Below are 27,981 nucleotides of genomic sequence, written 5' to 3' on the forward strand. Positions count from 1 at the left end.
AATTACCCTGTAGGTCTGATTAATATATTATGTATATTGTGATTTCTTTAAAAATCATATTTTTACCTTTTGTACAACACTTTGTAATTTGGAAAAGCGTTCAATCAAATATCTTGAATAAACTTGAAACTTAAACTTGAATTAGATGAGCATGGTATGTAAAGTAGAGGCTGTTGGGAAGAATGCAGCATGCGGAAGGAGTATAAGGTACCAGAATAGCTGATATATAGTCAGCAGTCTCAGGTGCTCAACCTTCAAAACAGGACAGTTAATTCCTGTTTTGAAAAACATGCTACCTGAGTCATCTGTTCCTTTCTGTAAAAAAAAAGTATTTCCTTAGATTACCTCTGAACTTAACGCTAGACAGCAGCATGGGAACAGGATTAGTGGGAATCCTGCAGTTACTGTGGGAATACCGCAGGGATCTCTTCCACTTGGAAATAGAAGCAGGTCCTTCAGGGCTCCCATGGAAGTTTAGTGCTAGGCCAGCCTACCTATCCTTTCTTTGTGCCGACTGATATGTTGCATGTGCCAATCGCTAGGTGCGTACAACCTCCAGACACAGCTACTTCTTTCTTCTTAAGGGCATTTTATCAGTGCTAATTGATTTGTTATTCATCTTACCATTCTCTCTGCTAGAAACTCCCCAATCCCTACATGTCCTGTTTGTCTCTCTCAATTTGATTGTAAGGTCTTCTGAGCAGGGACCATCTATTATAAATGCAAATGTACAGCGCTATAGAAATGTGTGGCACTGTAGGGTCATGAAATGGTTAACTGTTGTTTAAAATCTTGCTCTGGCCTACATAGCTGAAGAAAGTGTACAATCTATTGACTTCATCTGCCTAAAATGTATGTCCCTGCCTTACCACATTGTAAGCTAAATAGATAAGAGTTTGAGCCATGATGTACCCTGCCCTTCTGTACATTTAACATTTAGACCTGTAAGAGTTAGATAAGTGACCTGCTAGTGTGAGCTTAGGACCAATAATAATTATAGAAAATTGTAGTTTTTGCATATATTAGTTTGCGAAAAGGGCATAAAAGTCCGTGTATTTCCTGTTTCTGACACTCTAGTAGGCAGGCTCTTAACTGCACTAGAGTCCGGTATACCGTAATAAATCTCTTGTACTTTCTTCACGCCTCTGACTTTTGTGTGTCCAAGTCACCTTTCAGCACTAAGAAAAAGTAGCAAGTCTGAGTGCATGGTTAGTTGAGAAATGAGTTTTATTGATTTTTATATTGGGTTTTTTTTTCTTCATAATCTTTATTCATTTTTACATCTTACAACAAGTGTAGCAATAAATTGACAATTGAAATTAAGAAAAGGAGTTGATTTTTATATTGTTGATTGAAATGGTATATGTCTGGCAAATGAAATGACAGAAAGATGAGGTTTGTTGCCTTCGAATCGGCATCTTCTCGATTACTCAGTTTCTAGGGGATAAGCAGCAGGAATGGAAGAGACTCTAGTGGGGACAGATGAAACGTTTGCCCCCCCCCCCGGAAGTCGTCTACTTCCTTCCCACCACGTTGAAAAGGAAAACTCCGCAGCCCTTCAGCGCACGCGCCAACCACTGGCAGCAGCTGAGCGCGCGCGCGCGCGGCTTCCGCTCTGGACCTAACGAAAACCGGAAGTGCAGGAGGGCGGGACGCCGGAAAGAGGAAGCGGCCCTGAGGGAACTACGACTCCCAGGAGCACCTGGGGGCCGGGCCTGCCTGGCAAGATGGCCGCTCCTTTGGCGCTGGCGTTGCTCGGAGCCGTTACGGCGCGGGCTCTGCTCTTCAGGTCCAGCCTGGCTGAGTTTATTTCGGAGCGGGTGGAGGTGGTGTCGCCCTTGAACTCCTGGAAACGAGGTGGGCAAAGGGGGAGGGGTCACTTTAGCTCAAGCCTTTGACAGGTGGAGGAGCCTCAGGCTGCAAAACCTTCAAAACAGAAACAAAAATAATACATCAAACCAACAAGGTTCCAAATTCCTCCTTAGCAAATTAGAAAAATGCTCCAACTATTCCTCATAACAATTCTTCTGTAATCCGCCTTGAACCGCAAGGTAAAGGCGGAATAGAAATCACTAATGTATTGTAGATTAGAAGTTGGGACATTAGATCACTTAATTTTCTTTTGTCCCTATGTAAATGCTTTTTGGAAACTAATTTGGCCCCAAATTAATAAATTATTAGAAAATCATGTAGGACTCTCATATCACAGAGTCCGATTTCTGCAAATAATAACAAGTTATTATTAATATTTGTTATCCATCTGGGAACAAATGACCTGGCCAACAACTCCACACTTGCAGCACAGAAAGCTTTTCGGGAGCTTGGTGAGGGCGTGAAACCTTTTGAAAGACTTTAGCTTTTTCTGAAATACTGCCTGCATATGGAAAAGGAGAGCAAAGAGTGAAAAACACAGAGGACTTTAATAGATGGCTCAAAGTCTGGTGTCATCAAGAAGGCTTCAGGTACATAGGAGGATGGGGAAATACATGGAAGGACAAGAAGCTATATTGCACTGATGGGCTACATATTACTACAGCAGGAAAAAGAAACCTTGCAGAGAAATTTAGACAATATTTTTCTAGGCATTTAAACTAGAAGGTGGGGGTGGTGTATGTACGAAGGACAATTATAGAGACCACCCCCGGCAAAAGAAAAGATGTGATAGTAGTAAAGGCTGCAACATAAGCAATATCAGCAACTCATTTCTTAGTATTACAACGGAAAGTGAAACGACACAAAAATCCATACGAAAAAGGAGATTATCGCTGGAAAGCGATGACCACAAATGCTCGCAGTCTAAGCAACAAAGTTCATGATCTGCAAGCCCTGATATTAGAGGCAGATCTAGATATCGTTGCTATCACAGAGACATGGTTCAGTGAATCACATGAATGGGATGCAAACATACCGGGATATAATCTTTTTAGGAAGGACAGAGATGGTCATAAAGGTGGAGGAGTAGCTCTCTATGTAAAGATCAATATCCAAGCGACCGAAATGCAAGGGACCTGGGGAAAGGAAGAAGCGATATGGATTGCTCTGAAAAGAGAAGATGGAACTTCTATCTATGTGGGTGTAGTCTACAGACCTCCGACTCAATCGCAGCAAATTGATAAGGATCTGATTGTGGATATCCAAAAGTTTGGAAGGAAGGAGGAGGTTCTGCTGTTGGGAGATTTCAACCTGCCGGATGCGGACTGGAATGTTCCGTCTGCGGAATCGGAAAGAAGTAGGGAGATTGTGGATGCCTTTCAAGAGGCTCTGCTCAGACAAATGGTGACGGAACCCACAAGAGAAAAAGTGATATTGGATGTGGTCCTCACAAATGGAGAGAGTATCTCTAATGTTCGAGTGGGTGCTCACCTGGGTAGTAGCAATCATCAAACGGTTTGGTTTGATATAACGGCTAAAGTGGAGAGCGGCCGCACGATACTTAAAGTCCTAGATTTCAAACGTACGGACTTTAATGCAATGGGAAAGTACCTGAAGAAAGAGCTGTTAGGATGGGAGGACATAAGAGAAGTGGAAAGACAATGGTCTAAGCTGAAAGGAGCGATAAAAATGGCTACGGACCTTTATGTGAAGAAAATCAATAAAAACAAGAGAAAAAGGAAGCCGATATGGTTCTCCAACCAAGTGGCTGAGAAAATAAAGGCGAAAGAGTTGGCGTTCATGAAATATAAAAAAACCCCAAGAAGAGGAGAGCAGAAAGGACTACAGGGTGAAACTGAAAGAAGCCAAGAGAGAGATACGTTTGGCGAAGGCACAGGCGGAAGAACAAATGGCTAAAAATGTAAAAAAGGGAGATAAAAATTTTTTCAGATATATTAGTGAAAGGAGGAAGATAAAAAATGGAATTGCTAGGCTAAAAGATGCTGGGAACAAATATGTGGAGAGTGATGAGGAGAAAGCAAATGTGCTAAACAAATACTTCTGTTCTGTGTTCACAGAAGAAAATCCTGGAGAAGGACTGAGATTGTCTGGCAAAGTTACACGAGAAAATGGAGTAGATTCTGCGCCGTTCACGGAGGAGGGTGTTTATGAGCAACTTGAAAAACTGAAGGTGGACAAAGCGATGGGACCAGACGGGATCCATCCCAGGATACTAAGGGAGCTCAGAGAGGTTCTGGCGAGTCCTATTAAAGACTTGTTCAACAAATCTCTGGAGACGGGAGTGATTCCTGAGGATTGGAGGAGAGCGGATGTGGTCCCTATTCATAAAAGTGGTCACAGGGATGAAGCAGGAAACTACAGGCCGGTGAGCCTCACTTCAGTTGTTGGAAAAATAATGGAAGTGTTGCTGAAAGAAAGGATAGTGTATTTCCTTGAATCTAATGGGTTACAGGATCCGAGGCAACATGGCTTTACAAAAGGTAAATCGTGCCAAACGAACCTGATTGAATTTTTTGATTGGGTGACCAGAGAGCTGGATCGAGGACATATGCTAGATGTAATTTACTTGGATTTCAGCAAAGCCTTTGATACAGTTCCTCATAGGAGGCTGTTGAACAAACTTGAAGGGCTGAAGTTAGGACCCAAAGTGGTGAACTGGGTCAGAAACTGGCTGTCGGACAGACGCCAGAGGGTGGTGGTTAATGGAAGTCGCTCGAAGGAAGGAAAGGGACTAGTGGAGTCCCTCAGGGTTCGGTGCTGGGGCCAATCCTGTTCAATATGTATGTAAGTGACATTGCTGAAGGGTTAGAAGGAAAAGTGTGCCTTTTTGCAGATGATACCAAGATTTGTAACAGAGTAGACACCGAAGAGGGAGTGGAGAATATGAAAAAGGATCTGCAAAAGTTAGAGGAATGGTCTAATGCCTGGCAACTAAAATTCAATGCAAAGAAATGCAGAGTAATGCATTTGGGGATTAATAATAGGAAGGAACCGTATATGCTGGGAGGAGAGAAGCTGATATGCATGGACGGGGAGAGGGACCTTGGGGTGATAGTGTCCGAAGATCTAAAGGCGAAAAAACAGTGTGACAAGGCAGTGGCTGCTGCCAGAAGGATTCTGGGCTGTATAAAGAGAGGCGTAGTCAGTAGAAGGAAGAAGGTGTTGATGCCCCTGTACAGGTCATTGGTGAGGCCCCACTTGGAGTATTGTGTTCAGTTTTGGAGACCGTGTCTGGCGAAAGATGTAAGAAGACTTGAGGCGGTCCAGAGGAGGGTGACGAAAATGATAGGAGGCTTGCGCCAGAAGACGTATGAGGAGAGACTGGAAGCCCTGAATATGTATATCCTAGAGGAAAGGAGAGACAGGGGAGATATGATTCAAACGTTCAAATACTTAAAGGGTATTAACGTAGAACAAAATCTTTTCCAGAGAAAGGAAAATGGTAAAACCAGAGGGCATAATTTGAGGTTGAGGGGTGGTAGATTCAGGGGCAATGTTAGGAAATTCTACTTTACGGAGAGGGTGGTGGATGCCTGGAATGCGCTCCCGAGAGAGGTGGTGGAGAGTAAAACTGTGACTGAGTTCAAAGAAGCGTGGGATGAACACAGAAGATTTAGAATCAGAAAATAATATTAAATATTGAACTAGGCCAGTTACTGGGCAGACTTGCACGGTCTGTGTCTGTGTATGGCCGTTTGGTGGAGGATGGGCAGGGGAGGGCTTCAATGGCTGGGAGGGTGTAGATGGGCTGGAGTAAGTCTTAATAGAGATTTTGGCGGTTGGAACCCAAGCACAGTACCGGGTAAAGCTTTGGATTCTTGCCCAGGAATAGCTAAGAAGAAAAAAAAAAAAAAAATTTAAAGTGAATCAGGTTGGGCAGACTGGATGGACCATTCGGGTCTTTATCTGCCGTCATCTACTATGTTACTATGTAATATTGACAGGAGTCGCCATGCAACAAATTACTCAAAATTGGAAAGATTATACTAAATTAAATTATACATTTTGGTGGAATTCAGTGTGTCACATATATAAGATGGAAAAGATGATAGCATTACAACAAGGGAATATTCATAATTTCAAAAAAATATGGGGACCATTGACTAATTACTCTAATGATAAGATATCTTAGCACATGGGTAGTATATATGTGGGATGGGGGTGGGAAGTATATATCATATGGAATTAGGAATATTGATAAAAAGGGAGGTATTTATCTTATCTTACAAGAATATTTGATTGTAAATACAAGTGATATGTGAAAAATGTTTTATTATGTTTATTTTCACTTGTAAGATTCAAAAATGAATAAAGATTTATAAAAAAAAAAAAAGAAATCACTAATGCAATGTCTAGTTTGGAATGGTTCAGCAAAAATCACAATTCTAACAAGCAAGAGTGAAGAAAAGCCAGACATAGTCTTCCAGAAGATGAAGGAGTGTCAGAGATGTGATCTATTCACCTAAAGCACCTATTCACCTAAAGCACCTATTCACTCAAAGTCCCTCCTTGAGGGCCGCATTCCAGTTGGGCTTTCAGGATTTCCCCAATGAATATGCATGAGATCTATATGCATGCACTGCTTTCAATGCATATTCACTGGGGAAATCCTGAAAACCTGACTGGATTGCGGCCCTCGAGGAGGGACTTTGAGATCCCTGAAAAAGAGTCTGAAAGACCTGGGTGTAAAATAGTTGGTGAAGGGAGAGGGAAGGTTAAACAGCAAGTAAGGTTATTTGATGGACTTGTCAAGAGAGAACAAGTGGGGAGGGGGATTTTACGTGGGGTCTCTGTTCCCTTTACTTTGTTCTCTATTTCAGTGGTTCCCAACCCTGTCCTGGAGGAACACCAGGCCAATTGGGTTTTCAGGCTAGCCCTAATGAATATGCATGCCTATCACTTCCATCATATGCAAATCTCTCTCATGCATATTCATTAGGGCTAGCCTGAAAACCTGATTGGCCTGGTGTTCCTCCAGGACAGGGTTGGGAATCACTGCTCTATTTGATGGACTTACACACAGATTAGTCTGCACCATGTGTTTTAATAAAGATTTTAAAAAATTCTACCCCTACTTCTTGCTCTCTCCATGGCAGCACCATCAACTACTGCAAGTAAAAAAAAAAAAATCAGTTTAAGTACTTGTTTCATGCTACATATTGGAGGAATGTGTTATTCATTGGAACTCAAATGCGGTCTCCCCTTAGATAATTCCTTAGACTTCAGTTTAGAAAGCCTTATTAAACCAGGTGTAAGAGGTGAAATGACTCTGCTGTCATCTAGTTCGAAGTTACTGAAAGGTTCATGTGCGCTGATGTTTTGTTTTGCAGTGGTGGAAGGGCTGGCCCTGCTTGACCTGGGAGTTTCACCATACTCCGGGGATTTATTTCATGAAGTGAGTAACAATGTTCAGATTCATATTTTGCCATCCAACTGATTATACTTTTCAATTTAATATACATAACTACTGTAGTTAAGTTTGAGATTTGTTTTGGCTCCTTATGTTCTGGGCTTCACCAAGCGAAGAAGGAAAAGGGACCAATGTTTCACAGTAATAGAGATAAATCTAAAGATACAAAAGTGGAACACAAGTTTTGGACACTCGGGTAGTTTCTGCTGCAAATATTTATTGTTATCAAAACTAGGATAGCACAGAAACTGTGTCAGAGATGATACAATGATTTCACCTTATACTCTATAGTTTGGTCATGAATTTTGGACCCTTTCACTTATTCTGTGCAATACTGAGGTTTTTTTTCTTCCTTAGCGATTTGAAGTCTTTTTGCTTGCTTTACCTCTGAATGTTTTTTTTGTGTGAAGATGTATTTTGTTCCATTCAGCCACTATTGAAGCATTTACTTGATATACCTCTTATTAAAAAAAAGAGTTGACAATCGTATTTAAAATATCACTCTGATTAGTGTTGCCTGCTAAAAGTTTAAGGCTTCCTGTACCTTATTCATATTATGAACTGTTTTCCTGTTTCTTTTTAAAAAAAAAATCTTTATTCATTTTCAGAAATTACAAGAAGTGTACAATAATCACTCAGAAATATATTAATTTATCACTTGACAATCTTATTTGTAATCCTTCAAATATATAAATATAAAAGAATCCCATCCCTCCCACCCATATATTACAATTATCAATTATTGTCATTCATATTCCCACCCCCCCTTTATCTTAACCTGTTTCTTTTACATGATCTACGTCTGGCTTCTCAGCTAATTAGGATTTGAGTTGTGTATGGATGGATTTAGGTTTTCATGTTTATTTTTTTTTTCTTTTCATGCTAAACATCTGTACCAGTTTCTAGTGTTAAAAGTTTTAATAATCTGTCATTATTTTAAAAAAATACAGTGTGATTACAAAGATAAGGAAATGGGTATGTTGACGACAAGTGCATTACCACTGAAAATGTTTTGTGCTCTGCATTTGCAAGAGAAATCTCAAGCTGGCCCTCATTTGAGTTAGCTAATTTGATGATTGTTTCTGACCCAGTCCCCAAATGGTATGCCCAGAAGGCTCCAGAGACAAGTGTTTGAAGATGTACACTCCATGCTCCTTGATGATCATCTTTCCTCTCTTCCTAGGCCTAAGTGCACCAACTAGCCACACAGAGAATTGTGGCTTAAGCCACAGAGCCAGCCACTGACAGTCTGTAATAAATTCATACTTGGCTGCCCTAACAACAATGTAGTGAAATCTTGTCTCTCAGTGATCAGAATAAACAAAATGCTTGTTGCTTTCTGTATATGCATGTGTTAGAGACCAAAGGTGTTGTATCAGTTTTTTTTATTAAGATCTTACCACAGCCAGAGAGTATTAAATAATTGCATTGTTACAAAGTCTTATGCAGCCATCCTGTAATGAGATTTTTTTTTCCCCCTTCTTGATTCTGATTTTGTTGCTCTTAAGATTTATTGCTGGAATGCTTAAATGTAAGTTGAAAACTAAGACTTAGACGCAAATAACAAGCATCTACTTTCTCTTTTGTTCCATAGACACCACTTATCCTATACCTTTTTCATTTCCTTATTGATTATGCAGAGCTGGTATTTATGGTAAGTATTTTTCCAAAGAGTTGTAGTCATTAGGACACAGTAATATATACCATCTTTCCCCAAAAATAAGACTGGGTCTTATATTAATTGGGGTTGCCTTATTTTTTATTAATGCACAACACTCATCTCTCCCTTCCTGTCCTCCACCCCAATTCTTCCTCTTTCCAAGTCTTCCATAGTAACACACCAGGCCCATGTCTATCCACCGCAGTCAGCCACCTGAGTAGCCCAGGTATCAAATATCAAGGAAGGCCTGTCGAAAGAAATGAGCTGATTAAAGTAACAATGATCATTTTTCTAACTCAAAATCCACAGCTGTAGGGCAGCTAGGAAATGGGTCTTTAGATCTCTAGCTCGTGCATTATTTTAAATATTAAAGAGTTTACTATTAGGTTCCAGTTAGATTATGCTTTTCTGTGTAATATTAGCTGTCTTACCACAGAGGTTTTCAGACCTCCTAGCTGCCAGGAAATGTGTGATGGTCACTGGCACTGCCTGCTACGAGTGCAGATAGGGATTAAGTTGCCTCTGGAGTGGGATCACTATAATGCTGATGCCACTCTTCCAAGCCAGACAAATTGTTGTGGAGGCGGCTTCTCCCTTCTCCACTTCACACTCTTTCATAGATGTTTTACTGGACAAGGATTCCCATTGCACGCTGTCTCCAGCTCTGTGCCAATCATTCTTTCAAAATGCATACTATTTGAATTGTATTCATTTTTGTCTGGCAGTTCTTTCTTGATCTTTTTCTCCCCAGTTCATTCAGAAGCAGGCTGGGATCTGGCACCATGAACCTTCACTTACATCACCAGCAGATTTTTTTCTCTCTTTTCATCCCCTTCATCCAGGGGTACTCGGGTCGCTGCAGTGACTATTCCGGGTTGGCAGCAATGTAACTTGGATCCCTTTGATGCCTCAAACCTATGGCCTCTGATTCCCAACTATTCATATATCACTCCGTTGTGTATTTTTGATATGTAGGATCATGAACTTGATATACTGCCTTTTTGTGGCATGTATTATACAGTATTTAGGCACTTTCTCTGTCTCTAGTGGGCTCAGTCTAGTTTCCTGTACCTGGAACAATGGGAGGGTTAAGTGACTCACCCAGAGTTCCCAAGTTCTCAACCCACTGTGTAGGCCAATGTATCTCAAACTGTGTGCCTCCTGAGATTTCAGGTGTGCCGCGGTACACTGGGGAGGAGGAGAGGCACCAGCTGATTGCCTACAGGACGTGCCTCTCGTGGCGAGAGGCACGTCCTGTAGGGAATCAGTGGGTGCCAGCACCTATCCTTCTCTCTGGCCCTGTTCCCTTCTGACGCCCCCCACTGGCATCTCAGGGTCCGCCTGGAGGCCCTTCACACACATGCGGACATTGACATGATGATGTTACGCATGCGCATGATGTCCACGGCGATATCCGCGCACTTCCAGGTGAGGCTGTAGGTCATTAGGCTACTCTTCCTCCTGACCAGGAGTTGTGAATGCTATTATTACAAAAGTCTTGGGGAGAAGTCCTGATCTGGAGACTGAAACGGGGGCGGCTGGCACCAAAATGAATCTTTTTAAAATGAAATAACATCTGCGACATGAATGCTGTGAGCCTGAATACAGTCTTGGGCTTTTCTATCTGTGGGGAAAAATGATTACTACATGTATTTGATAGAGCATTCCTCTTTATTTTTTTTTTTTAAATTCTTTATTCCTTTTTAATCATTCAACAAGTGTAAAATAAAAATCATACATTTGCTCAAAAAACAACACTTGATAAATCCATCAAGATAATAACAATTGTATATATATATATAAACCCATAACCCACCCTCCCTCCCAACACTATTTTTCTTAATTCATGTTTACCCTCTCTTCAAATGTAGAATCCCTCCCCCCATCCCTCCTTAAATGATTTATTTTCAAAAGAAAAAAATGGTGTTTATTCATTACAAAACAATGTTAATGGCTCCCATATTTTAATAAAATTTTTATAATTTTCATTCCTCTTTATTTTAAAAACTTCCCTCCAAAGCTGCCCAAATCCTAATATAGCTTAAACAAATAAAATGTTCAGCAGTGGGAGGTGGGATGAAGGGAAATACCCCATAACGTATAATTACTTGTGATAAGAACATTTTTTTTATCTTTACAATATGTTTGTTGCAACTATCAATGATTCATTATACAAAATGCTCCAACCTTCAAAGGCATTTTTTTGCTGTAAACTTCTTTGGGTTAAACTTATGATTTTTTTTAAAGCTATGATTTAGCCTCATTTGTGAATCTTCCACACACTGTTTTATTTGCATTTCATTTTTCCTGTTTTCCTTCCACTATCTCGCTGCAGATAACGGATGCACTTACCGCTATTGCACTCTACCTAGCAGTCCAGGACTTTAACAAGGCCATGGTGAGCAGTCTTCAAAGCAAGCCAAAAGGCATTGTGTTCTATGGGTTTTAGGCTAAGCAGCCTTGCGTTTCTTTTTCTGCAGTTTAAAAAACAGAAGCTCCACCTCGAGCTGAACAAGTTCGCTCCAGACACAACAGAAATCTTGTTGACGCCATTGGAAATGCATCATGTTCCTCTGAAAGTAGCAGTATTGTAAGTGTTCAGGAACAGGGTTAAGGACTCTCCTCTTAATTTTTCCGGGCAGTTTCTGCCTTTTCCTAGCTTCTACAGAAACCAGTACCAGGAGCCTTCATTTGTAACCCCCTGGGACTTTTCAGCCAGGGGCAACAGACTATACATCTTCAGGCTGACTAATTAGTATTGCTTTTGCACGGTGGTTAGAACCCCATTCCTCCTGGGGTTACAAACATAGCTTCCACAGCAACCTCAGGCGAAGCTGTGCATTGGAATGGAACCCAGATCTCTGTCATTATCTGCAGTGGACTGTCACTGAGCTGACTGGGCATCTCTTAACATGTCACAGCTTGATAAAAGGAGGAGAGTTAGATTTTAAGCCCTCCAGGAACAGGAAAATAATGCACATAGTTTACAGTAGAGTTACAATTTATGTTCATCTGTCGCACAGCGTGAAATAGACCAACACTGAATGGTGCACAGTGCAAGGCAGAGAAAGTAGGACATGAAAGCATATGTTTAGCATGACATTTGAAGCTATAATGTTAAATTTAAAAAAATCCATTATAGATTTAAGAAACTCAAAATATATTTGCTGGAGAGAAGCAGAGAAAAAGGAATTACAGTAGAATCATTCAGATATCTAGCAGGTTTCGGTAAAGCACAAAAGGGCATAATCTGAAATTGATGGGAGACTTGTAAGGAATCTTCTAGGCATCTCCTACCCCCTCATAACTGACCAGCAGACGCACCTAGGAAAAATATAGAGTGATATACAGGAGTGATATGATAGAGGTCTTTAAAATACTGAGTGGAGTGTAAAGGGTAGATGTGAAGCACTTGTTCACTTTTTCCAAAAATACTAGGATTAGGGGGCATGCGATGAGTCTTCTAAGTTTGGGTTTTGGCCAGGTACTTTGGGTTTAGTAAATGATGGCAGATAAAGACCTTCCCAACAAGATGGCCGTCTGCCACTCTGTATAGGTTACACTCTCTCCTATGACTGAACCCTGGCATTACAAATGGGGCAATTTTCAAGCCATCAAAGTCCACTGCCACTCATCCCCATCTGTCTTTACCATTTTGGGATATCTGGATTTGGCTTCCACCTTTTTTCAGTAGTAGTTCAAGGTATGCTACATTCAGGCACACTAGGAATTTTCTTGTCCTTGGAGGGCTTTCAGCCAAAATTTGTACCTAAGACCATAGAGGGTTAAGTGATTTGCCCAAGGTCACAAGGGCAGCAGCAGGATTCAAACTCTGGTTTTCATTCTCCTGCTCTAAACAGTTAGACTTTAAGCATGGAGTGGGGATAAGAAAGGTGGAATTCTGGATGTGAACTTGGCATGACTCCTTGTCTACCCAGAACATTACAGGGTGGCATGCACTGAGGCATGCCAGAGAGGTGGCAAGGTCAGCTAGCATGGAATATTCTCAGCTTTGAAGGCAGGTTGCTTTGCTTGAGCTACACTTCCCAGCTAAAGTCAATCTCCTGCAATTTGGAAGACTTGGTAGTGAGAGAGATCCCTAGGTAGACTAGTAGACGCATAGTAGTGTTGACTGCATATGAATTAACCTTAATATAGAAACATAAATTTATATTACAATTTAACTGAACAAGGTGTATCTGTCACTCAGGATGGGTTTTCTGTCCAGCTTTACTAGAAGGATTCAAGTATCTCATAGGAGTAACTGAGATCAAGGCCATATCCTAAATCTTGGCTTTTTGAAAAAGAGTTTTAACTTGATATTTTTATTTGCTTTTGGTTTGATGTATGACCTTTTTGTAAGTCTGTCAGTCAAGGTTTAATTAAGGGGAAATTGCTGCATCTCTTGTTGCTGGGTAAAGGGTTTAGTAACCAGGGAAAAATAGGGCTGACTCCAAGGCTCAAACCAAAGAGCTATGGAAGAAAGGATCTGGATTTGGCACTCAGAAGAAGAGAGTTGCCAGATTCATAATTGGCTTCACTCCAGCCCTTGGGTTGGCAAGGGTTCCATGGAAATCCAGACACGCCATCCAGGGAAACGATTTGAAGAGGGAAAGACCAAATTTGATTAACTGGACAGTCTTGTGCATGCTTGAAAAGTTTCATCACGTCTTGGTGTGTCTAACCAGGGATTTCTTTAACTTTCAGTTACCTGTTAAATCCTTACACCATGCTGGCTTGTGCTGCAAAGTCTACCTGTGCCATCAACAACACTATCATTGCCTTTTTTATTTTGGCTACAGTTAAAGGTAAGCTTACAACAGTCAGTCAGTGGAGATTTGCTTGTTTTTCCAACAGGAAACCTTTTTCTGTCTATCGGCTGGGATGAACTGGTCTGCTCTGTTTTTCTGCCATGTCATTGTGTTACCATAAGGTAGTGCAAAAGCAGTCAGTGAATTTCAGCTTGAATTTTAAAACTTATTAAGCCAATTGATTTTTGATGGATGCACCTTATTCCAAATTCGAGTTGCATTTACCCTGCTTTGAATGACTTCTACCAAGGCGGCAGAGAGGAAGTGACGACTCCTTTTCAAAATCCAGTACAGATAACCCAGCTTAGCACTGTACACCCAGGTGTGCTGGGCTTAGAGCTCCCTCTTCTCTTTGAGACATGCTATGTGGTTGTATCGTTTGCTTTCGAGGACGTAGTTTCCAGTTGTGTGTGCTGGGTTTATAGGGGGCAATTCTCTACAGGTCACCTAAAGTTAGGGACCTATAGTGTATGTGCTAAGCATTTCTTTATTTAGTTCATATTTACTATACAGGTAGAGCTGTACAAGACAAACCTAAAAATGTAGAAAAGAGAAGAATATCAACCACATATGAACAAGGGCTGGGAAGACCATGAGTCTGCAATCTCATTGCATCGGAGCCAAGAGAGCCTGGGTGAATAGCTATGTTTTGAGGGCGGCTTTAAATTCCTTAAGAGACGGAATCCAACGGATAGAAAGGAGAAGAGAATGCTGGCTGATGTGTAAACTCGAGTTTGTTTGTTTCTTTATTTTAGTATTTCTAAACCATTTATGGCCTAAGTGGTTTACATTCAGGTACTCAAGCATTTTTTCCTGTCTGTCCCGGCAGGCTCACACTCTAACTAATGTACCTGGGGCAAATGGGGGATTAAGTGACTTGGCTAGGGTCACAAGGAGCAGCGCAGGGTTTGAACCCACAACCTCAGGGTGCTGAGGCTGTAGCTCTAACCACTGTGCCACACACTCCCACAAGTTGTGCCTCTCGTGGTCCATTCAGTGAACACAAAAGGCAGGGTGGACTGTAATAGAGGTATGCATGGGAACGGGGATCGCGGGAATCCCCCTTTAACCCACAGGACTCCCACGGGGACCCCCCTCTGGCCCACGGGATTCCCACGGGGATCCCCCTCTAGCCAATGGGATAACCATGGGGATGGAAGGCTTTGGAAGCAGGGTTCGTCCATATAATATAATGGACAAGTCAGCCTTAGTAAAAGAGGGGGTTTATAAGTTAATTAGCTGAACAGAAAACAAAAAAAGGGTTCCACCAAAGAGATTCCACAAGGAAAACAGCAACACAAACACAAAAGAAACTGTGGAATTGATGATCCTGTCAGAAGTAATTGCTGCTTTTTATGGGATCGGGCGGGGATGGGTGGGGACGGAGAGGATCCTGGCGGGGATGGGTGGGATTTCTGTCCCCGTGCAACTCTCTAGACTGTAAGGGATAATTAGGCAGGCAAGATAATCGGGGGTAACGGTAATTCTATGCAGTTTCTGTTTATAGAATACTAGCGCAAGTCTGCATTTAAACACAAAACATTTAGGTGCTCCTTGGTGAGCCTTTACACTCGCACCTAAATGCAGCAGTTAAGCACGTAACTTGAAAGTATTCGAAACCCTCAGCGTATAAGTTCTTAGCACGTCCCTCTTGCACTTACGCACTAGATAGACAGCTCAGGTGAGATATGATAAGAGGCCTATAAAATACTGAGCGGAGTGGAATGAGTAGATGGGAATGGCTTTACTCTTTCCAAAAATACTAGGACTAGGGGGTCATGCGATGAAGTTACTAAGTTTGCATGTGAGATTATAGAATGAGGATGATGGCGCTTTCTGTCTCGCAGTCTCTGTGTGGGACATGGGATGCAGGTGTGCTGGATTTCGATCATGCTCGGTCGCTTGCTTCCTCTTTGGGATACACCATCCAGGCCTTTGAGACAGTGTATTTCGAGATTCAGACCTGAATTTTTCCTTCATCTTATGACCCAGGGGTCGCCATTGCAGAACTATATTGGGTTTCAACCTTGCTTGGTGATATGGTTAACCTACTCGGTGAAAGCTGGTGGTTAGAGTTTAGAGTGACTTTTGGCCACTGGGTCATGGCTTTAGGCTGCATTAGATGACCCACATTCAACATTTTCAGCTTTGTTAATGATCAGATCTGATCCCAGTAAAATTTAAAGAAAGAAAAAAAGGACTTTGTATTATTTCCTCTGCCTAGGAAATATCTTCCTCAGTGCCATAACTCTGGCCTTGGCGACGTTCCAGTCCTTATATCCAGTCACGCTATTTGCACCAGCTCTTCTATATCTCCTACAGGTAAGTGTAACTATGTGCTGAGCTCCATGTGGCACTCCCAACAGAGGGGAAAGTTGCCAGTGGAACCAGTGCTATTTTCAAAATGGTGACCACAAGGAAGTCGGCAACCTTTAGCTGAACTGCCATTTTAAGATTGAAGGAGAAAGAGAATAATAATTTTATTTCTTGTATACCGTTTTGCCATTAGTTCTAGGCGGTTCACAACAGTAGATAAATACAATCGTATACACATTTCTATGGGCAGAATTATACATCATGGTTAAAAAAACAACTTAAACATGCTAGGATTAATATCTCAATTAAAAATACAACCTAATTGTAAAAAAAAAAATTTACAAACACGGCATGATAAAATCATTAAGAAGCTTGAAGATCAACATTCTTGGTTATCAAACTGATGAGTTTTTAATAATTTCCTAAATATAGGATAAGAATACGCCTGTATTTGGGGGTGGGGGTAGAAGCAGCCATCAGCAGGCCTCTAGTATGGGGAGAGGTTGGTTATTGGATGGAGCAGTTAAGTGGCCATCTGGTCGAATGGTAAGTGTCCTATGTTTCAGGGGCCCTGTAATAGTGGCTTTCTGGGACTGGGGCTACTGAAAACTTAGATTCTCATCCCTAGGAGTCCTCAACTTAAAGAATCTAAGGTCTTTGGCTGGTTTTATTTCTTTACAACCCAATGCCAGTTGGAAAGAATTAGGGAAAAAAGGTGTGGGGGGGGGGGGGTGTCCAAAAATGTGTGGGGTAGAATAAATGGGAATGGGTTGGAACTTGGAATGAGGGAAAACAAGTGAAAAGACATATTGAGTTCAAAACTGGGTCTGATCAGATTGGGGATTCTAGAGAAATTCTAGAGACGTGGTTCAACATTCTGCAGCACTTGGGGAATTCCTCCTTTCAAGCTACGTGTCCCCCCCCCCCCCCAGATGCAGAGGGAAAGAATTCGGTGAGTCATGCTGTGCATGTTTTTTCTACTTGTTTGACTTCCATTAAATTCTGTGGGAAGTTAAAACTGTGCTTCACCTCCAGAATATAATTTGAAATGTGATCTCTGTGATTTAATATTTTTCTCTTTTTATTGCAGAGGGAGTACATCCCAGTGAAGTTGAAAAGCCATAACTTCTGGCTTTACACCTCCCAGTATAGCGTGATGTACCTGGGCAGTCTGGGGGTCCTTGTATGTCTCTGCTTTTTCCTCCTCCACTCCTGGGATTTTATTCCCTCGGTTTACAGCTTTATGTAAGTAACATGAATGATTAAATTATTATTATTTTTTTTAAACCCTGCTAATTTTCCTGGAACAATTTAGATATCCATTTTTTAAAGGATGACTCTTAAATATGTGGTGCACGTTTTCTGTGAGCCTCCAGGATTGTGTTTTCAGACAGTCTATATGCCTCATGGAAATTGCTAACCCTTGTAACTGCTCTTTTTAATACTTTTTTAGCTAGTCCTTATTTGTATATACATCTAATTTCTTAAAATTAACCACTGTAATGGTAGGTTGTCAAATTTGATGGTGGCATTTTTAAATGAAAGAAAACTCCGGAAGGAGAGGGCATAGGATGAAGTTAAGAGGTAACAGGCTCAAGAATAATGTAAGAAAATACTTTTTTACAAAAAGGGTGGTAGATGCATGGAATAATCTCCCAGTGGAGGTGGTGGAGATGAAGACTTATCTGAATTCAAGATGGCATTGGACAGGCATGTGGGATCTCTTAGGGAGAGGAGGAGATAGTGGATGCTGCGGATGGACAGACTGGATGGGCCATTTGGCCTTTATCTGCCATCATGTTTCTATGTTTCTTTACTCTATCCTTATCTTTCTTGAGCTGTCTGCTGCCTTTGATACTGTAAATCACAGCTTACTCTTCTTGATATGCTGTCCTTGTTTGGATTCCGTCCTCTCCTAGTTTGCCTCCTATCTTTAGTGTATGTGTTGGTGGGTCCTCTTCTGCTACTACCCCGCTAGCTGTTGGTGTAACCCAGGGTTCTGTCTTAGGACCTCTTCCCTCGGTGCCCTGATCTCCTCCCATGGTGTCCAGTATCACCTATATGCTGATGATTCCCAGATCTACCTCTCTGCAGCTGAAATTTCACCTAAAGTCCAGGAAAAAGTCTGCTTGTTTGGCTGACATTGCTGCCTGGATGTCCTGCCGTCATCTGAAACTAAATATGTCCAAGGCTGAGCTGCTCCTCTTTCCTCCTAAACCCTCTGCTTCTCCTCCTCCTTTCTCCATCTCGGTAAATAATACTGTCATTGTTCCAGTCTCCTCTGCTCGCAACCTTGGAGTGGTCTTCATTTCTGACCTCTCATTTTCCAACAAGCTGCTGTCGCTTCTATCTCTTCAATATCACCAAAATTCGCCTCTTCCTCTCTGAACACACCACCCGGACCCTTGTCCAAGCTCTCGTAACCTCACGCTTAGATTACTGCAATCTACTAACTGGTGTCTGGTATCCCTTGGTGTCACCTCTCCCCCTTGCAATCTGTGCAAAACTCTGCTCATCTTCTGCCAACCTCTCCATAAGTCACTTCACTGGCTCCCTTTCCACCCTCACATACGGTTCAGGCTCCTATTGCTGACCTCCAAGTGTGTTCATTCTGCTGCCCCTCAATATCTCTCCTCGCTTCTCTCTCCTTATACACCTCCCAGAGAACTCCGTTCCTCAGTTAAGTCACTCTTAGTGTTACCCTTCTCCTCCACTGCCAATTTCAGACTTTGTTCCTTTCATCTAGCTGCCCCCTATGCTTGGAATAAATTACCCGAGTTTGTCTGTCAAGCCCCTTCCTTTGTTTAAAAGCAGACTGAAACCCCACCTTTTTGCTATAGCTTTCAATCCTTAACCCTACTCCTCTGTCCTCCAACCCAGTCAGAAGATTAACCGTTCCCCTTAACTGTATCCATGGCATCCTGTTTGTCTGTCTTTCGAGCAGGGACTGTTTTCTTATTCTGTGTGTCTAGTAGCGTTATAGAAATAATTAATAGTAGTAGTAATTATAAAGCTCTATGATCTTAGCTTATGCTTATAATAGTGCTCTGTGACCTTGTAACGAGCTTTAGCCAATAGGGAGGGGATGAGATAGTGGATGCTGTGGAGAGGCCATTTGATCTGTCATCATGTTTCTATTGCCATCTGGCCTTATCACCTTCTCCCTAACATCAGCTGCAGATAACAACAAATTGATTTCTTGCCTTTTCAGCCTCTCCGTGCCTGACCTGACACCAAATATTGGTCTCTTTTGGTACTTCTTTGCGGAGATGTTTGAGCACTTCAGCCTCTTTTTTGTCTGCGTGTTTCAGATCAACGTATTCTTCTACATGATTCCTCTGGCTGTGAAGCTAAAGTAAGTGAGCTCTATTTGCAGTTGGTGTCGTATTGAGGTCAAGTTCCGGATTCTGTGTCAATTTCTGCTTTTTAGACACATAAGGGTCTGCAATGCTTGTCGTTTATCCCATAGAATAGGTGGACTCAGAGGCAGAGTTTGGTTAGGGGAGGTAACATGAGTAGATTTAATTTTTCAAACTAAGAAGAGTAAATTTTAGAAGCACCTTTTTTTGTTTACATGCAAAACTAGGAATTTTATGTACTGTAGTTGTCTGTTATATGCACACAAATATATGCGATTGTTTTACTCGACATAAAGGCATTACAATGTATATTCGTTGAGCGGAGGTTGGGGGAAGCAAATGTTGGGCTATATATAAATATTATAAAGGACAGACTTAGGTGGATTGTGTCTGTGTTCAGTGGGATTATTTTTTAAAGGACATAAGTAGCTTAAAGATATTACCCATGATGCCGAGAGGTATACATGACCATACTTGAAGCACTTGAGCCAGGTAAGAGCAGACCATCCAAATGGAAGTTTCCACTGCAGAGGCCTTTGCCATTACTATTTTATCATAGGCCCATCTCTTAAAATATTTACTGTGGTTTAAGTTCAACATATAATACCAAGATCCATCAAAATGAGTTTTTCAGCAATCTCTAAAGGGGGAGGGAGGTAGATTCAGTAGGTAGGAAGGAAGGAAGGAGGGAGGGGGCCGCGCGCGTTTCCTCCCTTAACTGCTGGGACAAGGCCATTCACCGCTCCATGGGGCGGTGGATGGCCTTGTCCTTGTGCCTGCAGTGAGCACTTCCCCTCCCCCATTTCAGCGCCACCGTGTCATTCTCTACTTGTGACCTGGACTGGCACTGTTGGAAGCGGGATATTGGTCTAACCCAGTATAGCTGCTATTATGGAGAATGGAATAAAGGGACACAAAGTACTGGGGTAAAACCAGTGGAGGGAGTGAAGAGGAAAAATGCTTGGCTGGAAGAGGGAGGGTGAGAATACTTTGGGGGAGGGGTAGAATTGCTAGGTTTAGAAAGATAGAATGCCAAGGGGTGGGAGAAAGAATGGAGCACATGGATGAGGGTAGGAAGGTGCTGAGGAGAATCGCACCCAGTGCTTATGTAAAACACAATTTTACCTAAAATGTTTAATACTAAAAGCAGGCCTGTGCAATTATAGTAGAAATGATGGATGTACCATGCATACAGCTTGCTGGATTATTTGGTGAGCACAAGGCCTGGGCCCATTTCTGTACTCTGTATATAGCCCTTAATTTGCTTTTCTTTTGTCTAGGGAGCATCCCATGTTCCTGATGTTTGTTCAGCTGGCCATTATCTGTATATTTAAGTCCTACCCAACTGTAGGAGACATATCCTTGTACATGGCCTTCCTGCCTATGTGGAGTCACCTCTTTAGATGTAAGACCTGCTTTTCCTTTTATTCACTTTTTATTGCAGTTGGTTCAGATGCATGATGGATAGTGGCTATTTCAGTTCCCATGCTAGGCCTCCCTGCTAAATCTGTCAATGAGATTGCTGTTTAACATTTGAAGGGTTTGTGCAAAAATCTGATAAGCCCAGTTTAGGGACAAATTGTTCAAAAAAGCTATACCGTAGCCCTTTCAGGACCAAGGGACATATTTGTCCCATAACTTTAAAATCCTATCAATTTTGATTGGGATAGTCTACAGTTCTAAATTTGATATGTACGGATTCCATATGATACTGCCTTTATGTAAACAAACTGGTTCCGACATTCATTCATTAGCGTCGTTGCTAGATTGATGAGAAGATTCACTTGCCACACTGTCCATAAGCCAGAAGTGTGATTTTTTTAAATAAAAATAATATTTCACAAAAAAAATCAATTTTTTGGCATCTGCAAGCCCTTTTTACCATAAAAATGTCGTCAAAACCACAAAAATTGGCCTACGATCCTTATGGTCCTGAAAGGGTTAAGCAGCTTTCAAAAAACAGTGAGAGTTAATTCTGTACTTCGTTCTAAAAAAATTAGCAGCATGTTGGTGTTTCTATAGGGCTAAAAATTGTCTATTGATGCTCTATGTAGAATAGAGAATGACACGGTGGTTGTTACCCGTGGCTAGCTGCGGGTAACCCGCCAAAACGCCAGAAAAAAAGGTCACCGCGAGATCGGGGCAAGGCCATTCACCACCCCGTGGAGCGGTGAATGGTTACCACGCGCGGTGAACGAGCATTCGATCCGGCAGCCCCATCTCTCGCGCCGGCTGTCTACCCATGCATCTCCCTCCTTTTCCCTTACCTTCTCTTGTTGAAACTGGCGATTTCTATAAGGCTATGTGCTCTATTGCAGCCGGAGCCTTGAAGTTGCATCGCGTTGCCTGCTGGAAAAGTCTCCTCTGACCCAACTTCCTGTTTCCGGTTGCATTGGAGGAGACTTTTCTAGCAGGCATCCCGACACGACTTCAAGGCTCCGACTGTAATACAGTACATAGTTTTATAGAAATCGCCAGTTTCGCCACGAGAAGGTAAGGGAAAGGAAGGGAGGGAGGGAAATGCACGGCTGGCTGGCGGGAGTTGCTGGACCGCATGAAGGGTGCTGGGGGTGGGGGGATGGAGAGAAGACGATGACGGAACGGTGAAGGGGACGGTGGTCCAGGGACGGGGCAGTGACGGGGACAGAATTTTTCCCCTGTCATTCTCTAATGTAGAAAACTCTTAGGGCTCCTTTTACAAAGGTGCGCTAGCATTTTTAGCACACGCATCGGATTAGCGTGTGCTATAGTGCGCGCTAGCCGAAAAACTACCGCCTGCTCAAGAGGAAGCGGTAGCGGCTAGTGCGTGCGCTATTCCGCGTGTTAAGGCCCTAACGCACCTTTGTAAAAGGAGCCCTTAGTATAAGCTGTTCCTCAATGGATTTGGGTTGCTTTTTCCAAATCTGAGCTCAAGACGAGGTTATTTTTCTGTCTGAATGGCTTGAATCTAGCTCTACTTGAGGCAATGGACATTATTTGTGACCTTGGTGAAGTCCCTTCAATGTCAGCGAGAGATGTTTCTCCACTTCACTTGCAAGCTGCTTGGATCATCTTTCTGACATGATGCAGGGTAATATTTAGAATTAAAACAAAAGAAATAAAGTAATCCCTTTTTTATTGCAGAAAGTGAAAATTCCTTTATTAAAAAAAAGTGGCAAATTATTTGCTTCAGCTGTAAAGTATTTTACTGAAGAGGTTCTGCTGTTTACCATGTGATGGAAAGTGTCAGGAAATTGAGACACAGATCTGTTACCATCTCCCCATTTCTTTTAAGAAAAAGAACAGTTGATTAAGGAGAGTCTCGCACCTTAAATTTGCTTGCAGGCAACTAAGGTTGAACATACCTACCTCTGTGTGCAAATATTGTGTTTAAAAATGCAATAAATAAGAATGGAAAATCCTTTTTCTCCCTTTTTCTCCAGTCCTGCGGAATATCTTTATCGTGTCCTGTGTGCTGATTGTGTGCTCCCTTCTGTTCCCAGTTCTTTGGCATCTTTGGATTTATGCAGGAAGTGCCAATTCTAACTTTTATTATGCAATTACTCTTTCCTTCAACATAGGACAGGTTAGTGAAACTTGCCTGGTTCAAGGTAAAATATTCTTATATTCTTCCTTATATGAGTAGTTTGTGTTCTGTACTGGTGTGACAGCTATTGTTCAGGAAAAAGGGCTGCCAGTGCTCCACACCATGATATTGGGGTTCTAGATTTCAGTCTCCTGTTCAAGGGCTTCGTAATAAAAGAATGGACAGGGCCAATAGAACCTCAGGCATTGCTTGCATGGAAGATGTTCCACTGTGCAAAATACGGTGGAGGTGGGGTTTAGATCTTGCTGTCCATCACTTACCAGCAATTTTGGTTCTAATATTAAGTAGGCCAGTCTCCAGCGAACGTCTTATAACTTCATAAATTTTGAATATAACCAGATAAACTTGTCTGGTTAACTTTAAACCAGCTGTGTTTGCAAGGTCCAGCTTATCTGTTATGCATAACCAGAGGGCATTGAACATTATTGCTGTCTCATAAACTAAAGCTGTTCCTTAGAATAGAGAATGACACAGGGACAAATTTTTCCCCGTCTCGTCACATAGAAACATAGAAAGATGACGGCAGAAAAGGGCCACAGCCCATCAAGTCTGCCCACTCTATTGACCCACCCCATTGAGTGCTAGTGACCCAGTTCCTTAACTTGACCCTCGTAGGGATCCCACGTGTATGTCCCATTTATTCTTAAAATCAAGCACGCTGGTGGCCTTGATCACCTGCACCGGAAGTTTGTTCCAGTGATCTACCACCCTTTCCGTGAAGAAATACTTCCTTGTGTCACCACTAAATTTCCCCCCTCTGAGTTTGAGGGGGTGCCCCCTTGTGACCGAGGGTCCCTTGGGAAAGAATATATCGTTTTCCATCTCGACGCGACCAGTGACGTACTTAAATGTCTCAATCATGTCGCCCCGTTCTCTGCGCTCCTCCAGGGTATAGAGCTGCAGTTTGCCCAGTCTTTCTTCGTATGAGAGACCCTTGAGTCCGGCGACCATCCTGGTGGCCATCCGCTGGACCGATTCAGCTCGAAGCACGTCTTTCCGGTAATGTGGCCTCCAGAATTGCACACAGTATTCCAGATGAGGTCTCACCATGGTTCTGTAGAGTGGCATTATGACTTCAGGTTTGCGGCTGACAAAGCTTCGATTGATACATCCCATCATTTGCCTTGCCTTAGATGAGGCCTTCTCTACTTGTTTAGCAGCTTTCATGTCTGCACTGATGATTACCCCCAAGTCCCGTTCCTCTGACGTCCTAGCTAGCGTTTCTCCATTCAAGGAGTATGTTCTGCATGGATTTCCGCTGCCGAGATGCATGACCTTACATTTATTAGCGTTGAAGCCCAGCTGCCATGTCGAGGACCAGTTTTCCAGCGTGATCAGATCCTGCGTCATACTGTCCTTGAGGTTGCTTTCACTTACTATGTTACACAGTTTGGCATCATTGGCAAACAGTGATACTTTACCCTGAAGCCCCCGGGTTAGGTCTCTTATGAATATGTTAAAAAGGGATGGTCCCAGGACTGAGCCCTGCGGCACTCCGCTAGTCACCTCCGAAGTCTCAGAGAGGGTGCCGTTGACCACCACCCTCTGAAGTCTTCCACTCAGCCAATCATTGACCCATGCAGTTAGTTTCTCACCCAACCCCATTGATTTCATCTTGTTTAATAGTCTACGGTGTGGGACACTGTCGAAAGCTTTACTGAAATCCAAGTATACTATGTCCAGAGCCTCTCCTGAGTCTAGTTTTCCTGTCACCCAATCAAAGAAGCTTATAAGATTAGATTGGCATGACCTGCCTCTTGTGAATCCATGTTGACAGGGATCCCTTAGATTCCCTTCATCCAATATCGAGTCTAATTTACCTTTGAGTAGAGTTTCCATGAGTTTTACACACTATTGATGTGAGACTCACAGGTCTGTAGTTCGCTGCCTCTGCTCTGCAACCCTTTTTGTGCAGAGGAACGACGTTTGCTGTTTTCCAGTCCAGGGGTACTCTCCCTGTACTTAGGGAGAGATTGAAGAGCATGGCTAACGGTTTTGCCAGAACATCGCCTAGTTCCCTGAGCACTCTTGGATGCAACTCGTCCGGTCCCATGGCTTTGTTCACCTTGAGTCCTGACAGTTCTCTGTAAACATCAGCTGGTGTGAACTCAAAATTCTGAAATGGGTCTTCCTTGCTTTGCATTGCTTCCAGCTGTGGCCCGTGTCCTGGTGCCTCGCAGGTAAAGACCGAGCAGAAGTAATCATTCAGTAGTTTGGCTTTTTCAGAATCTGTTTCCACATAATTCCCGTCTGGCGTTCTAAGGCGTACTATCCCGTTTGCGTTCTTTTTCCTGTCACTAATGTACCTGAAGAATGATTTGTCCCCTTTCTTGATGTTCTTCGCTAGAGTTTCTTCCCTTCGAAGTTTGGCCTCCCTAACTGCCGTTTTGACTGCTGCAGACTTTGTCTTGTATTCAATGTTTGCTTCTTTTTCCCCGTGAGTTCTTTTCATGTCTCTGTCCCGTTCCTGCAAACTCTGTCCTCATCTGCACAAGCCTCAAACACTTTAAAATCATAAGTGTTTGAGGTTTGTGCGCTTAAAGCAGAGCTTACAGGAATGGAGCAGGGACAGGATGGAGAAATTGAGTTCCTGTGGGGACCAATTTGTCCCCATATCATTCTCTACCCTAGAACCTTCTCTAATTCTATCTACATAATTGGAAAAATCACCTTTGTCGCTTGTTTGGAAATGGGAGGGGCTGTTGTCAGGCTGAGGAATGCACAGAACAGCCTTTAACGAGCAGAAAGCACAGGGTTAGTTCAGTCATCTTTAATTGTAAACAGTGAAAGGAAAGCCAGAGATCAACTGTGATTTATTGATTTAACATTCTATAAAATAACCCTCCAAAATAAAACATGTTTGTGGCTTTGCATCAGGAATGAAAGTAGGTTGACTGGCTGGGCCTAGGTGGTTGTGGGGTGGTTGTTCTTTGTTTCTTTTAAAGTAGCGTTTATGCTCTGCCTTTTGACCACAGTCTGTAGCAAAGTCTAGTATCTGCATCTGGTGGGCATCTTAGCCCTGTATCTACATAGTAACATAGTAGATGATGGCAGATAAAGACCCGAATGGTCCATCCAGCCTGCCCAACTTGATTCAATTTAAATTTTTTCTTCTTAGCTATTTCTGGGCAAGAATCCAAAGCTTTACCCGGTACTGTGCTTGGGTTCCAACTGCCGAAATCTCTGTTAAGACTTACTCCAGCCCATCTACACCCTCCCAGCCATTGAAGCCCTCCCCTGCCCATCCTCCACCAAACGGCCATACACAGACACAGACCGTGCAAGTCTGCCCAGTACTGGCCTTAGTTCAATATTTAATATTATTTTCTGATTCTAAATCTTCTGTGTTCATCCCACGCTTCTTTGAACTCAGTCACAGTTTTACTCTCCACCACCTCTGGTTTATGTCAGCTATTCAATATGTACAAATGTGAGGCAGGGTTGAAATATTGCATTCCGTCACATTCTTTGAGCTGTACTATTACAGGTTTCTAGGTCTAGTATTCTATGAAAAGCCAGTTTTAAGTTTGTGACCAGAGCAAATAATTATATTCTTCACAATGATTTGAGTATTTGTTTTTTTAATATTTCATTTGTAGATCCTACTCATTTCAGACTATTTTTATGCCTATCTACGGCGAGAGTACCATCTGAGTCATGGGCTCTATTTGAGAAGAAAAGATGGAAGCGAGGCTACTTTGGTCCTGAAATAACAGGGACAGAAAAGGGACAGTTTTGGAGACATATGCACTGAATGCCAAGGTGCTTCCTTGAAACCCACTTATCTTGGACGTTATCTGCTCTATGGTGCACCTTGCAGTCTGTATGAGAATAACAAGCCTCTACAGTTACAATCTAGAATTTTTCCCCCAACAGAAAAGGTATCTTGAGTGCAGCTGGATAAACAGGAAAGAACAAAAGAGAGAATGCAAGCAGTCAGGATTTTGGGCTACCAGTGCCTGAGGTTGGTGGTTGCATATTTTCTTTACTGGACAGATGAACTTGAAGATATGAGAACTTAAAAATAATCTCCACGTGACCCTGTTTGGCTGGAAAGCCAGGGGACATTTCAGGGCTAGTGGAATTGAAGGTTTCCTAGACAGCTCTCTAAAGGGTTTATGGAAAGAAATCGTTTCTGTAGAATTTTATTTTTCAACTCTTCTGCTTGCTGTTGATTTTGTCTTATTGTAATTGCTTAATATTCCTCCCCCCAAAAGAGAATATTATTATAAAGAAAATTTTTAAAAGACAAGAAAATTTCTAGAACTCAAACATGTGTGTCCCAGCTGACTTTAACAATTCTCACCTCCTTGATTAGTAAAGCTGATACCTTTTAAAATTTCTAGTGGTTCTGGCTGTTGTGAGTTCTCACGGCATCTGTAAGACCACAAGAACCCAGCTCTTCAAGGGGCAGAAATGTCGGAAGATTGCTCCTGCCCTGGTTCACTAGCGATTTTAAAGGTACTATTTTTGCTAATCGGGGAGGTAGGTGAGAATTGTTAGTCGGCAGGGACATGAGGTGGGAGGGATTCCTCCTGGCCCAGACCAGGTCTTACAGCAGGCCCATGGGGTGGCTCTGACCCAAATATAAACAGAAACTCCCTATTTTGGGGGCCTAAAAATCTTGGTCTTTGTGTTATACTTATTTAAGTCAGTTAACATGATAACCTTATGACTACAGTACATATTTAAAGCTGGGTTTTACAAAATGGCGGTAAGTGCAGAAAAAGCACAGTTACTTACCGTAACAGGTGTTATCCAGGGACAGCAGGCAGATATTCTTGACTGATGGGTGACGGCACCGACGGAGCCCCGGTACGGACACTTTTAGAGTGATTGCACTCTAAGAACTTGGAAAGTTCTAGAGACCGCACCGCGCATGCGCGAGTGCCTTCCCGCCCGACCCCAACGCGCGGTCCCTCAGTTAAGATAAGCCAGCTAAGAAG

The 27,981-nt window shown here is 42.4% G+C and overlaps 1 protein-coding gene across 2 annotated transcripts; it reads left to right on the forward strand.

Annotated features, from left to right (window-relative positions):
• The first annotated feature begins 1,635 nt into the window (after positions 1-1,635).
• PIGU (phosphatidylinositol glycan anchor biosynthesis class U) lies at positions 1,636-27,831 on the forward strand. 2 transcript variants are annotated; one of them, XM_033914750.1, is made up of 12 exons: positions 1,640-1,857; positions 7,224-7,288; positions 8,898-8,957; positions 11,299-11,361; positions 11,444-11,553; positions 13,671-13,771; positions 15,999-16,096; positions 17,181-17,335; positions 19,302-19,445; positions 20,730-20,854; positions 22,872-23,014; positions 26,635-27,831. In XM_033914750.1, the coding sequence occupies exons 1-12, from the start codon at positions 1,728-1,730 to the stop codon at positions 26,746-26,748; spliced, it is 1,308 nt and encodes a 435-aa protein (XP_033770641.1). In that variant the 5' UTR covers positions 1,640-1,727; the 3' UTR covers positions 26,749-27,831. The 2 variants fall into 2 exon arrangements, with proteins under 2 accessions (XP_033770642.1, XP_033770641.1); XM_033914751.1 differs by lacking the exons at positions 22,872-23,014; positions 26,635-27,831 and adding an exon at positions 22,573-22,812 and having other exon boundaries at positions 1,636-1,857.
• Positions 27,832-27,981: the final 150 nt, after the last annotated feature.

The sequence above is a fragment of the Geotrypetes seraphini genome, chromosome 11 (assembly GCF_902459505.1).
Source record: "Geotrypetes seraphini chromosome 11, aGeoSer1.1, whole genome shotgun sequence".
Lineage (NCBI taxonomy): Eukaryota > Metazoa > Chordata > Amphibia > Gymnophiona > Dermophiidae > Geotrypetes > Geotrypetes seraphini.